This window comes from Rhipicephalus microplus, chromosome 2, assembly GCF_043290135.1.
Source record: "Rhipicephalus microplus isolate Deutch F79 chromosome 2, USDA_Rmic, whole genome shotgun sequence".
NCBI lineage: Eukaryota > Metazoa > Arthropoda > Arachnida > Ixodida > Ixodidae > Rhipicephalus > Rhipicephalus microplus.
In genome coordinates, this window is record NC_134701.1 from 98263241 (window position 1) to 98278576 (window position 15336).

General features: G+C 47.2%; 1 protein-coding gene across 5 annotated transcripts in view; it reads right to left on the reverse strand.

Annotated features, from left to right (window-relative positions):
- Positions 1-9556: 9556 nt before the first annotated feature.
- Positions 9557-15336, reverse strand: part of LOC119170775 (uncharacterized) — a 117014-nt gene continuing 111234 nt past the window's right edge. For all 5 annotated transcript variants that reach the window (XM_075886694.1, XM_037422031.2, XM_075886692.1 and 2 more), the window contains one exon: positions 9557-9730. In XM_075886694.1, coding sequence (XP_075742809.1) covers positions 9590-9730 — 141 coding nt within the window. In that variant the 3' untranslated portion in view covers positions 9557-9589. The remainder of the gene's footprint in view (positions 9731-15336) is intronic.

The following is a 15336-nucleotide window of genomic DNA, read 5'->3' on the forward strand; positions in this document are numbered from 1 at the left end:
AATACCACAGAATAATCTTTCTAAACACCTACAATAGGAAGAAGACATAAAAACAACCTGATGTAGCTAAATAGCTGGTTGCTATAAATCAACACTTGCACGAATGGAAACAAATTATCAGTTTGTGTTTATTGAAAGTCGCTGTAGGTGTTATATTGAATCACTAGGTGCAGCATAAAAACCTTAATAAACTCAGTGATTAGGCTACATTACCTCCCAATTAGAACGCTTTATTACAGGCATCCAGAGTTTTCACATCTTTCAATTCGCAACGCAGATTCAGCCGTGACAGCTGCGCGCAAGGGATGCACGTTTGATTCGCTTATCTGAGTGTTGTGATTATAGCGAGTTTTAGTATAGCTGGCAACAGCAAACACGAGGATTCAGTGTTTGCGTTGCGTGCTGCAAGCTAAGCATATGCAGAAAAGAACGAAACCTGAGCTCTTACGTACGAACACTATTAACTGAATACAGCGCTCAACGCTAACGCACGCAAGAGATCCCGTACGTAGGACAAGATGGCGGTGCCCTGATACATAGACATGTGGTGTGTAACGTCCCAAAACTACCATATGATTATGAGAGATGCCGTAGTGGAGGGCTCCGGAAATTTCGATCACTTGGGGTTCTTTAACGTGCACCCAAATCTCAGTGAGTACATGGCCCCAACATTTTCGCCTCCATCAAAAATGCCAACACCGATGCCAGTATTTGATCTCACGAGCTGTGGTTCAGCAGCCAAGTATCATAGCCACAACACCACAGCGGCGGGTAATTGCAGTGCCTGTTAAAGCGAGAGCAATCCACTTCGAATCTTCAGAGTCATCAGCCTGCATTGTTCAACTCCTCCATTCCCAAGTAAATTTGATTTAGATTTGAGCGATGACGCTTCGCCAGCTATGTACTGCCCACAAAAGAGTTACTTTTCGTAGACACTCAGTTGAGTTGGGGGGAGGAAGGCTTAGTAAAACTTGTCTTTAAGGTTGGCCCATGATTTAGGTAGCAGCACAGAGATGGTGACGGTGTACTCATTCGCTTTGTTTCCACGATAAGACCAGTGCGGCTACCATTCAAGCTGAGCCAGATAATATGGGTATTGAGGAATACTCGATTACGCCATATGTCGAATGAGAACGATGTGTTTTGGGCCGTCACACGCATTATTGATCCAAACGTGGAACGAAGACGCCGAAACGGTGACTTCCCGTCAACTAAATTTAGTGGCGCACTTGAGGTTATTAAAGTGCGTACAGTGTTTTTGCAACTATAGATAAAGACTGCGCCATTTGTACTTGCGTTTGCATTAGCGGGAATACATTTCGCTGTACTTTAAGCGCACTAGTGAGCGTGCAACGCGTTCTGTTTTAGTGGTAGAGTGGAAACACACGCTAACGCTAACGTAAGCGTTTTTCGATATGACTCTCTAATCTGTCGGTTATTCTCCTTTTATGCGTCTATCTGTAGCATTCAGCTCTTTTCTTGCGTTTGCCTGCTCTTTTCCAATTTCTCGCTGATATTTTCCTAAGCCATTCTCTTCATTTCTTGTGATTTGTTTTTCTGCTCCACAATCTCCTTTTAAGCGTTTTTCTACCGCTTTACTGCTTCCAAGGTGACGCACCTAAATACTTGCACGAGCGAGTCGTCTGTTGACCTGCGTCTCTCTCCCGACGCCAGCGTAGCTCTCACCGATCGACCCACCGTCCGCGATCTCCTGACGCAGTGTAGCTCTCGCAGAGCGTTGCTTCGTCTTCGGACTCCTTGGACCGTGCCTCTCGTCTTTCCTATCCCTTCTCTCCTCTTTCGAAACTTGTGTGCCGCGAGTGCTTCGCCGTCTTTCTGTTTGTTCTACTCTTTAAAAGACGATTGTCTTGCTTGGGGACCTTTAACGCAAAAATTTTGGTCTGTCTGTCTGTCTGTCTTTCTGCCTATCTGTTTGTCGGTGGACTTGTCTGTTTGTCCCCTGCTACAATACCGAAAACGGTCAAAATCCAACCCCATCCGCAGTGCCCACCAATAATGCTTAAGTTTCAGGGTTCATACTTGCACGATTATCGATTAAAAAGCAAGTATTGTACATATCTGAGGCACAATGACAACACGTCAATGTACTGTACGTATCTCTTTATACTAGAAAAGGCATACATAAGTAATTCTAAGGACCATACCGTTTATCACGCTGTGCTGACAATGCAACGCTTCCACGAAAATGCAAGTGTTTCCGACGCTTTGCTAAAACGACACGGTGATGACACCTACCAATCGCCTTGCGTTCTACACCTTATCGCCTCCGAGATGGGTGCGCACGCCATGCGCTACGTTTTCTAAGATAGCGCTTATGTCCCATGTGTGACGTGCCTCAATGCGCTCGTTCTGCACAGCTGCGCGCGTCGATGCACTCTAACGCAGCGCCTACCGAATACCATTCACCGATTTTCTTACGCAGAACTATCAAATTCACGCTTTGTTCACTCTCTCCAGACGCAAGACGATTGTCACACTTACGTGACGGTTTTGGCCCGTAAGCACGGAGACGAGGTGACTTGAAAAGAAATAAACTTTATTTGAGCGAACTTGTGCACTTAAAAGAATTGGCAGATACCACGTACAGTGGGAATGGATGATATGCGAAGCACTAATGAGGAAGGTTTATATGTGAGTTTATTATCAGAACAACGTTACGAGGCGGAGGTAAGTTATGCCTTATAAAACTTTAATTTCATATTTACTATGTTTGAACGTGTCATTTACCTTCATCATCTGTTCACGCCACCTGATACGAAATTTGAGATTTGTGGAGCAAGCGAAACGGCAGCGAGCGTGCTATGAGTGTAGCATGTAGTCCTGTTTTACATGACACGCATACCATTTTTATCATATTCGGACGTGTCTTTTAACTTCGCCGCCTATTGACGTCATGCAATACCAATTTAGTATATGTGAAACTAGAGAAACGACCGCGAGCGCATCAAGAGCGTGGTATGTGGTCGTGTTGTTACATAATACGCATCTTATACTTATCATGTTTCACCAGTCACATACCTTCGTCATCCATTCACGCCCTGTAATACCAAACCTGGAATATGTGAAGCTAGTGAAACGGTAGACACCATCATGAAGAGCCCAATATACTGCGACGTAACGTTGACGAGCGCACGCTTGGCGCAGCGCCGCTACGCTAGCAAAACGCGAACACTCTATAGTCTGACGCCAGACGCGACCAGCATTTGTCGGAGCAGCCCGGCGGCAACCGGTGTGAAATGCGATTTGCTGCATTTCGCACCAACCATGTTACCAAAGGTGCAACGCGTCTGCCTAGCTTCGCGACGAAGGGACTCCGGGCGTGCTCAAACGCGCATGCTCTATACGCTGTGAGAAACCCATGTGAGAAATGACGAGCTCAGACTTCCAGGTTACGTGGGCGTTCACAGCAATACCCGATGCACGGTAATGGCGTGTGCATCTTTCCAGTGTACAGACACCAGGCATCCACGAAATGCTTCGAAAGCGTCATCCCACATACAATCTGATGTTCCTTTCGCAGTTATCGACACAAGTAACCTCTGCGACGCTAACTTTGAATATGTAGCAGTTGCTATTAATCTAAGGAACACAACCGCGACTGTTGCAAGCATATATTTTCGGTCAAAGCAACGCAGTGCGGCGCGTGCCTGGGAGTATAAGCCAGGCAGATCGGCGCCTGGCGTGGAATCGCCGGCATGACGCGACGAAATGAACGGTGGAGCAGACGCGCACCGGGTTACGTCTAAGTGCATTGGTGCCTTGAGTGTGGCATGTAGCCATGCTCTTACATGACACGCATCTCATAATTGTTTTGTTTGCACCACTCACATACCTTCGTCATCCATTCACGTGACGTAATACCAAATTTGACGTAAACAGCCCGTGCGCATCATGAGTGCGGCATGTAGTCATGTTGTAACATGACACGCATGTCATGATTGTCATGTTTGAACATGTCATTTACATATGTCTCCGTTCGCGTCACGTAATACTGAATTTGGTACATGTGAAGCTAGCCAGACGGCTGTGAGCGCATCATGGGCGTATCATGTAGTCATGTTGTTACGATAAGCATCACACGATTATCATGCTTGCACCAGTCACTTCCCTTTGTCGTCCATTCACGTCCCTTAATACCAAATTTGGTGTATGTGAAGCTGGCGAAATGGCTGCGAAAGGATCATGAGTGCGGCTAGTAGTCATGCTGTTACATGACACACATCTCATGATTATCATGTTTGCACCAGTCACATACCTTCGTCATCTATTCGCATAACGTAACGTCGAAGTTGGTATATGTAAAGCTAGCGAGACGGCTGCGAGCGCATCATGAGCGTGGCGTGTATTCATGACTCATGACTTACATGACATGCGTGTCGTAATTTCCACGTTAGGGCCTTTTGCTTGTGTTCGCCATGTAATCATATCATACCATACCAGTTTGGCAACATGTGTGAAGGAGACCACCGCAAGAGCAGCAAGACAACGAAATGTAAATCATGACATTCATTACACGAATTTCATGATTTTCATGTTACGACTAGTCAAATATGTTCCTGCTACAGTCATGTTATGTCATACCAAGTTCGGTATCGATACTATTATTCAAACGGCCAGGAGAGCTAAAAGTTGTAGGCGGCTAGATAGATAGATAGATGGATAGATAGATAGATAGATAGATAGATAGATAGATAGATAGATAGATAGATAGATAGATAGATAGATAGTTAGATAGATAGATAGATAGATAGATAGACAGACAGACAGAAACCTTTCACTGCAAAGTACGCATCCTCAAACTCACTTTTTAAAGAAAAAAAATAAATCTAGTTTTTGGTTAATTAAGTATTATAGCTTGGCGGCGCTAGCCACCACTCGATCTAAAGGGTGAAGCCATATCCATCCATCCATCCATCCATCCTCTTGAGAGGCAGTTTGCGTCTGAAAGTTTTCTTCCCGACTTGGACACCACTGTTACGTCCAACTCCCGTGACCATAAGCTCCAACGAGCTAAGCGGCCAGACGGGTCCTTCAGGTAAGCGAGCCAGCACAAGGCATAGTGGTTGATGACTACTTTGAATGACATGCCGTACAAATACGGTCGAAACTTTTTGACAGCCCAGATGACAGCCAGACACTCTTTTTCGGTTGTCGAGTAGTTGCATTCAGCCTTCGAAAGAGACCTGCTAGCGTACGCGATGACCTGTTCCTGCCCGTCCTTTGTTTAGGCCAATACAGCGCCAAGCCCTAAGCCACTTGCGTCTGTGTGAACATCGGTGTCGGCATCCTCATCGAAATGACCAAGTAGTGGCGGCGACTGTAGCCGTCGCTGAAGTTCCCGGAAGGAGTCTTCTTATGGCTTCCTCCACTAACACTTTACGTTGGATTTTGTGAGGCGAGTAAGAGGCTTGGCGATTTGTCAGAAGTTCCGGACGAAACGCCTTTATTATACGCAAAGTTCCAGAAACCTCTGCATCGCCTTCTTGTCAGCTGGTGGTGGAAAGTTTCCGATGGCGGCTGTTTTCAGGGGGTCAGGGCATATGCCATCAACATTAACCACATGGCATAAAAACAGAAGTTCTTCGTAGGCGAAGCGGCACTTCCCTGACAAGACTCGACGACTTGATTGCCTCGAGTACTGCCTGCAGCCTTTGGAGGTGTTATTCGAAGTTTGCAGCAAAAACAACGACGTCGTCGAGATAAACGAGGCAGGTTTGCCACTTGAGTTCTGCCAAAACTGTGTCGATAACCCGTTGAAATGTGGCGGGCGCAGAACAAATTCCAAATGACATGACTTGAAATTCAAATGGGCCATCCGGTGTAGAGAATGCGGTCCCGGTCTTTTCCATCGACTTGAATATGCCAATATCCGCGCTTCAAGTCCAACGAGGAAAAGTACTTGGCACTGCAGAGTCGATCAAGAGCGTCATCAATTCTCGGTAGTGGGTAGACATCTTTTCTCGTGATGCTGTTGCATCGGCGGTAATTGACGCAAAACCTCAAAGTACCATCTTTTTTCTTCACGAGTACGACGGGCGAAGAACACGGGCTATTTGATGGCTTATTGATGTTTTCGCGAAGCATTTCTTCGCCATGTGTTTTGATTGCATCACGCTCTCGAGGTGAAACGCGATATGGGCTCCAGCAGATGGGTCGGACTGATTCGTCGGTGATTATACGGTGCTTCGCAATCGGCGTGTGTCCGATTTTCGATGTCTTTGAGAAACATTCTGCACAACCCAGAAGAGGGCTGTGTAACTTTTCTTGCTTGTGCTCTGGAAGGGCAGGATTGACGTCAAAGGTCGGGTCATCTTTCATCAGCGATGATACGTCGGCGGATGATTGTGACAGCGTACATGCGCTTCCTACTTCGTCAATAGGATCTACTAATGCGATCGTCGTGCCTTTATTCAAGTGCTTTTGCTCGGAACTGAAGTTCATTACGAGAATAGTCTGCTCGGCTTCGATGTAATTGAACCGTGCTACGTGCGACACATATTTGTCGATCGAAAAGCAACTGCGCATTCGTTTCGACGATGACGACTCCGGCTGATTTTTCTTCCGTTTGGACGGATGCGAAGACGCTTGTACGAGGTGGGATTGTCACTTCATCATCAAGGATTGCGAGGGGGGCACTTTTTGTAGCCGGTGCGTTCCAGTGACGACTGGTAGGCGTAAAAGATCCCATTTTGAGGACGATCAATGCACCATTGTCGGTCAGGAAATCCATTCGAAGGATAACGTCACCTGAGCACTGTTGCAGAACGACAAAGTTCACTGGGTACGCAATATTGTGAAAAATTACTCGTGCGGCGCAACGTCCGATTGGCGCTACAAGATGCCCTCCTGCCGTGTGAATCTGTGGTCCGTCCCACGTAGTTCTGACTTTCCTGAGATGCGCTGCAAACGGTCTGCTCATCACTGAGTAATTGGCGCTAGTGTCAACGAGCGCGGTTACTTGACGTCCGTTGATCATGAGCTGTGAGTCGGCGCTTGGCGTACCGCTTCGAGGTCGAGTAGTGGTCGATTGTGCGGTGTGTCACTTGGACTAGTCACAGCTGCGTCGAGTGCAAGTTTCTAACTTGGGCGTTGTCGCAATGTTAAGACGTAGTGACCCAGCGTCAGATCGTCGCTTCACGCCGTCGGGTTGTCACACCGCGGCAACGGTTCGTGGCGTTGGAGGGTCTTGCTTGGTTCGCTGAGAAGCGGCGTCACCTCTGTACGTCGCTGTCGTTAGTTTCCCTGACGAGGGCTTGAAGATCGCCCTCCTGTTCTGTACAAACGCGCGAAGTGTGACGACTGGGTGCGGCGTGATTGCGGTGAAGGCAACATAGGGCGGGACTGCGCTTGTCCTTCCATTTCCCTCAGATATGCCTCGATTTCATGCAGCCGCTGGCCTGGAAGGGGGTGGGCGGCGTTGACGCTGAAACCCCGTAGGCCCATTTGGCGGTAAGGGCATGTTAGGAGTAAGTGGCCGGGTTCGCCACTGTGGAAGCATAAGGAACGTCAGTTTGGTATCTGTCAAAGGTCAGCCTTCTTCGAAGTGGCTTTTTGATAAGCCATATGTCGGCTTTGCAGCGGCGGTCGTGGTAACAGTGTGTAGGGCTGGGTCGGCGGTGACAGTGTGCACGTATGCGTGCGCGTGACCAGAGGCATCTGGCTACGAATGGCATCGGCATAAGTCATCACTGCTGGCTGTGGCACTGGTTGCAGGACCGTCTGGGTAGGAAATGCTGTTCCGAGCGCCTGATGCAGCTCGTCGCGAATGACGCTTGTCGGAGGTGTGACGTGTTGGCTAACCGCAGGGAGCAATTCCTGAAATTCTTCGTGGATTATGTTCCGTATGGTAGCGCAAAGACTATGAGCGTTTAGTGCATCAAAGCCAACGTTGCTCAAGGAAACAGCTGGCAAGCTGCGGTTGTATTGCCTGGCTCGCAGGTCAAGTGTTTTTTTCAATCGTTGCCGTCCCTGTCACAAATTCTGCAACTGTCTTCGACGGGTTGCGGATGAGGCCGACGAACGGCTCGCATCAGGTACGGGAGTTTCTTTTCCTCAGACATATCGTCGTGTACGTGTCGAAAAATTTTCTGCATTTCCTCGACAAACACAGTTACAGGCTCACTAGGGTGCTGCTGACGGGTCTGGAGCATGGCTTCAGCCGGTTCCTTTCGGTAGGCATGTGGGATTATCGTCCTTTAAAAATGTCCCAACTCGTCAGGGAAGCCTCCTGGTTTCCCTGACGGTGCGCAGCTTGTCTTTTTCCGACCAATTGTTATACGATGCGACTCTCGAACCTGTCCTGCCATTCTCGCAAGTTCTCGCAGGCGGAGCTATGAAACTTCAGTGGTTCCTTCAGTTGTTGGAACGTGAACGTAGCGGGAGCAGTGGCGTTTGTCATCGTTGTTGAAAGATGGGTTGCCACGTGTCGTTCAGGGTCTCGCAACCATCCGTACTCTGGAAGCAGTCCCAGGCACCTTCGACTGGTTAGGATTTTTCCCGAGTTCTCTACCTTCACTGCTTCGGTGCGGTCGTGTTTACGTAAGAGGCTAGCTTCACGGCTTGAAGAGGGTGTTCCAACCACAAGCACCTCCACCAAATGTCACACTGACGTAGCGGTCTTGGCCCGTAAGCACAGAGACGAGGCGACTTGAAAAGAAATGAACTTATGAACTTTGTTTGATCGAAATAATTGCGTGAAAAAACTGTCGGTGGCCTCGTAACGGCCTGCTCGGTTCAGCGTCGGCGAAAGGATTACCCATGCTCTCTTCGCCGGTACGCATTATTATCACGTGGTCCATTTGCTTATCAAAGGCATCCCCAGCGCGCGAGTGACGGAACGACGTGCTACCGACGCCACACTGTAGAGAAGCTGAGGACAGTGCTGCGTGACGAAGTGGGCACCAACATAAATGCACGTCGCCCTATTGTCTTTTGACGCCATTTGCAGTGAAACATGCACATACGGGGCCAAGTTTTTTTAATCTCCTTTACCCCATCTACTACAAAAAGCTTAGCCGTGTCACCGAATTCGGCAGACCGAAATGGCTTTGTTTATTTTTTTTCTTTAAGAATCACTTACGCATTAGTCCTTCGGTGACGATGTATTTACATGCATTCAAACGCCAGCGTTAGAGACGCACAGCCTCCTCCGCAGCTTCGGTCTATCAAAGGTGGGACGTGCGTGACGGAGACGCGAAAGATTAGACGGCGATACCATATGGTACCCCAGGCTGTTTCGCGTTTCAAAACTTTACATAATCATCGTTCGCTTCTTGTAGCAGACTCTGAACGCGGCCGCTCCTCATCGAATGCGAAAATTGATAATCGGCATAGACTGTGTGCCACATCAACACTAGGCATACAAGAACACTTCATCACACGACCATAAGACGCCATGATAACGCCACAGATTACCGAAGCTTAGAGCATCGTTATGACGTCACATGACATTTCGTCACGCGATGGGATCGTCGGTTGGTACGTCCGACGAACATCGACTATCATGTCGGCATTGCAACACCACCTAAGGAGCGAATGGACAGAAAAGAAGACGACCACTCTGGGGTCTTTATTGCCACAGTGGTTGGTGAGGCAGCATGTCGATGTACGAGCCCGAGATGAGGTCATCTTCACCTATACTAAGTTCCTTGCAGAGCCTTTCGGCTATGGCCTGGCCATCTGCGGTCGTCTGCGTCTCTTCGAGCACAACCTACGAGTGAGCGAACGCGAGCATTGGTATGAGTGAGATAATATCCCAAGTGCCCCACAAATACTCTTACAAACTAATGCTGCTGTATACCGTCTTATTCTGTCATTAGTTTATATGAAACCAGTTGCATAAAACGCTTACGCACACTCCTACACGCTGGTTTTTGGGGAAGCGATTTCCCTCAAAACACATCATGACTTCTGCGTAACTGACTACAATACAAGAAAAGGTACAACAACGCTGTATAGCAGCACACACAAATGCAGTGGCAATGTAAGTCGGGACTTTTCTTCTCACAAACATTTTGTCACAGAAGCATAGTAACATTTTACATTCGCAAGCTACACTCGCAAGCTACATTCGCAAGCACACATATATAGCAAAAGACTCATACTGAGGTTGCACTCTTTTCACTGCACCGCAGAGGCTTCTGCCACCACAGTGAACTATTTCTAGTTTAGTACAGAAGACAGGCACTCAATAAATAAGAGTACATAACAAGGCTCTGAACAAATAACTGATGGGTTCTTGGCTGACTGCGAGGCTTATGCACACAAAACAATATTCGTGTGTACTCAATATGTCGTCATTATTTTAACACGAAAGAGCTTTAAGCCGTGGTTCACCAAGATTTAAGTGACGTATTCTCATCACGAAAATGACGTCAAAAAATTCGCATAATCGAAAGACAAAGAAAAAGTTTCTGTCAATGGGAGTCGAACCCATGACCTCATAGTCTGCGTCAACAGATGGCGGGCACGCTTTTTCAATAATGCGTGGAAATGATGCAATAAAATGTTGTCGCGTATATCTTTAAAATTCGTCGTTTCAAAATTATGCTCACATGCACACGTTCACGAGACTCAATTTAACACACAGGCTTGGTGCGCTAAAAATACACCTTTTACATTTACCTTGATAAGACAGATGCTTGGGCAAGTTGGTGATTGGGAATCAATATATTTGCACAGTGCAAGACTACCAGTAGTTACGACATAACTACAGAAAAAACAAGGACAGAAAGAGCGCTGACTTCAACTGGAATTTTATTAGCGAAAACGCTGGAAATATACACTCGTGACAGAACATCATCGCGCAATAACGCAACCTATTGCATCACAGCAAGGTAATCATCATCTCATTGTAAGGTTAGAACGCCACGGCTCTGCACAAGTTCACAATCTATTTTGTCAAAACCAGAAACTTGATTTCTTTTTTAGTCAGAGCAAGCGAAGGCATGCTGATACATCGATCATCCAGCATTTGCATTTCATTGGCCTCCATATTCTTTCGTGTTAGCTGTTGATGGTGTTTGGCTACAACAGTGCAATTTTCGAATTCCGGCCTGCCACTACAATCCCTACAATTGATGCCCAAATGACCTTGCACAGATGAGTATAAATTGTAATGATGCTTCTTTAAACGCTCATTCAGGCACCGGCCCGTTTGCCCAACATATATCTTGCCACATGACAATAAGAGCAAAAAAACCACGGCTATCACACATGCTACTAATAGCCTTCTATGTTTGATTGTGCAGCAGCTCCTTCGTGCGGACTGCGCATTCACTCGTTTGCAGAGTGCTGAAAGCTTTTCTGGGGCAGAGAAAACCACTTTCACACCAACCTTATCACCTATCTTTTTAAAATTGTGAGAAATATTATGTAGATAGGGAATCACAGCCACGCGTTTTGAGCTACTATCCACGCAGTTCACTTTATTCTGTCCTTGTTTCTTCTGTAGTTACGTCGTAAATACTCGTAGTCTTGCGCTGTGCAAATATGTTGATTACATCTATCACTCTTTTGTCACATTATTCTTGGTAAAGATTGATCAGTTGTCAGTCTTCTTGGCTGGTGAATTTTTTTCTGTTTCTTTTGTGTCGTCGTGCGTCTTTCGCACCCAGAACGCCCTGTACTGGTCCTCAAGACCTCTGCTCTGCTAGGGAGACCCTCCCTGCAAGCTTAGCTATGGAGGAGATGGTGGTGGACCTGCCCAGCGGCATGAGTAGACCTGCCACTGCAAGGAAGCGGCTCAGCTCTTCAGTGACATCCTAAGCTGCCGATTCCGAGTCTGATGCAACGTCGAATGTCTCGGATGCATTTCAACCTGCTAAGCATCGACAGCCAAGACGGAAGTCTACGGCATCGCCCTCAAGTGAAGAGACCATAACATACAACAGCATCGTGACTACGACAGTTGCTTATGTGCCCGTCGACGTCACGGTAAGCCTGAACGCTATCTCTTAATAGAAGCGTCATCACTTTTTCTTCAAACTTGCCCCTGGTCTGATTCAAGAAGTTCGAGTGAATCCTAGGAAAAATATCATTGCCGTAGACACAACAGATGAGATAATGGTACAAACTCTGCTAGGTCTATCTCAGCTATGCAACGTCAACGTGCGGGCTTTTGTTCCACAGGGCGCTAGTGTAATAGCTGCGGTTATATCAGATCTAGACCTAGAGCTTTCAGACGACGTTTTGAAAAGTTTGATAGTTTGCACGCCACCATGCAGAGTCATCAGCGCTCGAAGGCCTGGCTCTTCGAAGTGTGTGAAGATTCTTTTCGGGTGCGAAAAGCTACCTTGTCACATAAAGGCCGGACCAGTGCAGTACCGGGTCCGACCTTTTATTGCAAAACCTCTACAATGCGGCAAATGTCTCAAGCTTGGACATATACAGGGTTTCTGCATAAGTGTTGTGGTCTGTGCTAATTGTGGTGCGAATCACAACGTAACACTTTGCAATAGTGCGACATCTCGCTGCCCTAACTGCGGTGGCGAAAACTTGGCAACGGACAAAGAATGTCCTAAGCTAAAGAAAAAATGGATGGTCCTGAAACCAAAAAGATAGCATCACGAAAAAAGACGCCTAGCCATAGCACCCATCAAGTAGCTGGCAACGGCACAACTGAAGATGCACCTGTACGTCCGAAAAATAGTACAGTCAGAAAAAATCGAAGTGAAGAAGGGAGGCGCAATTTCAGCATTTCGGCAACATCGTGGCCGGCGCTACCATCAAAGCCGTCGGACTCATCCTCCTCAAAGGTCACGCCTCATAAAGTTTCGGAACCAGCTTCCGCCAAGGCTATGTCTGCAGTAGATAAAACTGTAAACAGGGCACCAGAAACGGCTCCTGCCAATGATGATGCCCAACTTGTAACCATGCTTAAGATGCTTGATAACGTTGTCAGATCTCTCATAGCGGGTCGTCAAACGCCAGCAGCATAAGCCGCACAACAGATCTTGGAGGTTCTCCTCCAAGTTCTCGACAGTCTTTACTAAAGACAACATGAACACTTGTCGCAAGCCCCGTATCTATGTGCTGCAATCGAACGTCAGGTCTCTGAAACCACGCCATTCTGATTTCGTTCTTAGGCTCCTTGCAACAATGAACCTGCCGGATGTTATAGCTCTCCAAGAAACCCATGTGAGAAATGACGAGCTCAGACTTCCAGGTTACGTGGGCGTTCACAGCAATACCCGATGCACGGTAATGGCGTGTGCATCTTTCCAGTGTACAGACACCAGGCATCCACGAAATGCTTCGAAAGCGTCATCCCACATACAATCTGATGTTCCTTTCGCAGTTATCGACACAAGTAACCTCTGCGACGCTAACTTTGAATATGTAGCAGTTGCTATTAATCTAAGGAACACAACCGCGACTGTTGCAAGCATATATTTTCGGCCAACGCGATCTTCGGATATCACATCGCTGGAGTGCCTGCTATCTTGGTGTAACTCATTTGTGCTGTCTGGAGATTTAATAACACATCATCCTCGTTGGTGTTGTCGCCCTCAAGATAATCGTGGAGTGGAAATCAATGAGCTTATTGTTAAACATGATCTGCAGACCCTTAATGATGGCTCATCCACATTTGTCGGCAGAAGAAAGGAACAATTCACCATTGATGTTGTCATATCAACGAGAGATGTGCGTCTTGCTTGGTCAAGCGAGGCTGACCCATGGGGTTCAGATTATCTGCCCATTTGGCTGGTTCCAGAGAACTCTCCTAGCAGCAAGAGTGCTGCCTACACAGTGACAAATTAGGACAAGTTCCGTCAGCTGATTGCGGGGGCGCCATCAAACGATAACCTGTTCAAACTAGTTAGTGAATGCCTGCAGCAAGCTACAGTACGACGGCTGCGAAGCATAGACAAGCCAAACCCTGACCTAAAGCTCTTGAGACTACATGCTTGTCGACGACGTGCTTACAGGAGGGCACAGCGTTCTAAAACAAGCTCTGATTGGACACTTTATAACAGCTTAAATGCAGCCATTAGGCGGCACACAAATTAACTTCCTCGAAGAAGCTGGGCCACATTGTGTAGCTTGTTGCATATGGCGAGCGGTTTTGGGACTGTATGGCGCATATTGAAAGCTCTACGAACACCTGAAGTCTGCAAGAATCTAACTACAGCATTGTGCATCATGAATGGACGGACTCCGAAAATTCTTGCGGAAGAGTTTGCCAATATTTTCACCTGTCCTATGTCAAAAGACAACGCCAGTCGTCGTTCGGCACCAGTTTTATATGGACCTCCATGTGAGATGGATGAGGCAGAATTTACCCTGGCAGAGCTACGTCACGCACTTAGCCTCTGTTACCGTCGCACCACCCCAGGCGAAGATGGTGTTCCGTACCGAACCTTGCGAAACATAGATGAGGTCTTTCATCAAAGTATCCTGGACGAATACAACAAAGTGTGGCAAATGAGTCTGATTCCTGCTGAAGGGAAATCGTCTGTGGTGAAGCCAGTTTTAAAGCCTGGACGCCCTGCACAACTCCTGATGTCATACCAGCCAATATCACTAACTTCTAATGTTATGAACCTGATGAAATGTATGGTACTGTTTCGTCTGGACGCCAGATTACAGGAGCTCACTTTCTCAATGTCAGGAGCGGATTTTGTCACCACTGTTTAGCCCTCGACAGTATAGCAGATCTTGTATTATTGTTTGATTCTGCTCGAGCAAACTGACATTCAGCGTATGTTCTATTTCTTGACTTGCAGCAAGCGTTTGACTCGGTGCCCCGTAAGGCAATTATTTGTGCACTGATGAGAGGAGGAATTTAAGGTCATCTGTTACGCTTTTTCTATGGTTTTATATCTGAGCGCAGAATGAAAGTGCGCTTTGGAGAAGTACAGAGTCAACCGCGGGCTGTGAAATGTGGCGTCCGGCAAGGCTTGTCACCGCTTCTCTTTAACAGCGTACTTGCTGGACTTCCAGGTCGATTACCGAAGAATGTGACTTTTCTATAGGCATAGCGATTTATGCTGATGACATCGCACTCTTGGTCAGTGGTCCGTCACACCATGGTCCACGTCTTTGTGGTATATTGCAGCGAGCTCTGAATGTAACTTCAGAATACTTGGTGGAAGTTGGTCGGCAGGTTTCACCTGCGAAGTCCGCTGCTATCGCGTATCATCCAAAGCAACGCGCTCATCGAAGCCTTAGCAGGCTTTACCTCGGAGGCACACCGATACAGTGGGTACACCAACATCGCTCCCTGGGTGTAATCATGGATGATCGCCTTTCTTGGCGCCCTGCTGCTAAAACTGTGAATCGAAAAGCGCTGTCCCTGTTCAAGTATGTAGCCGC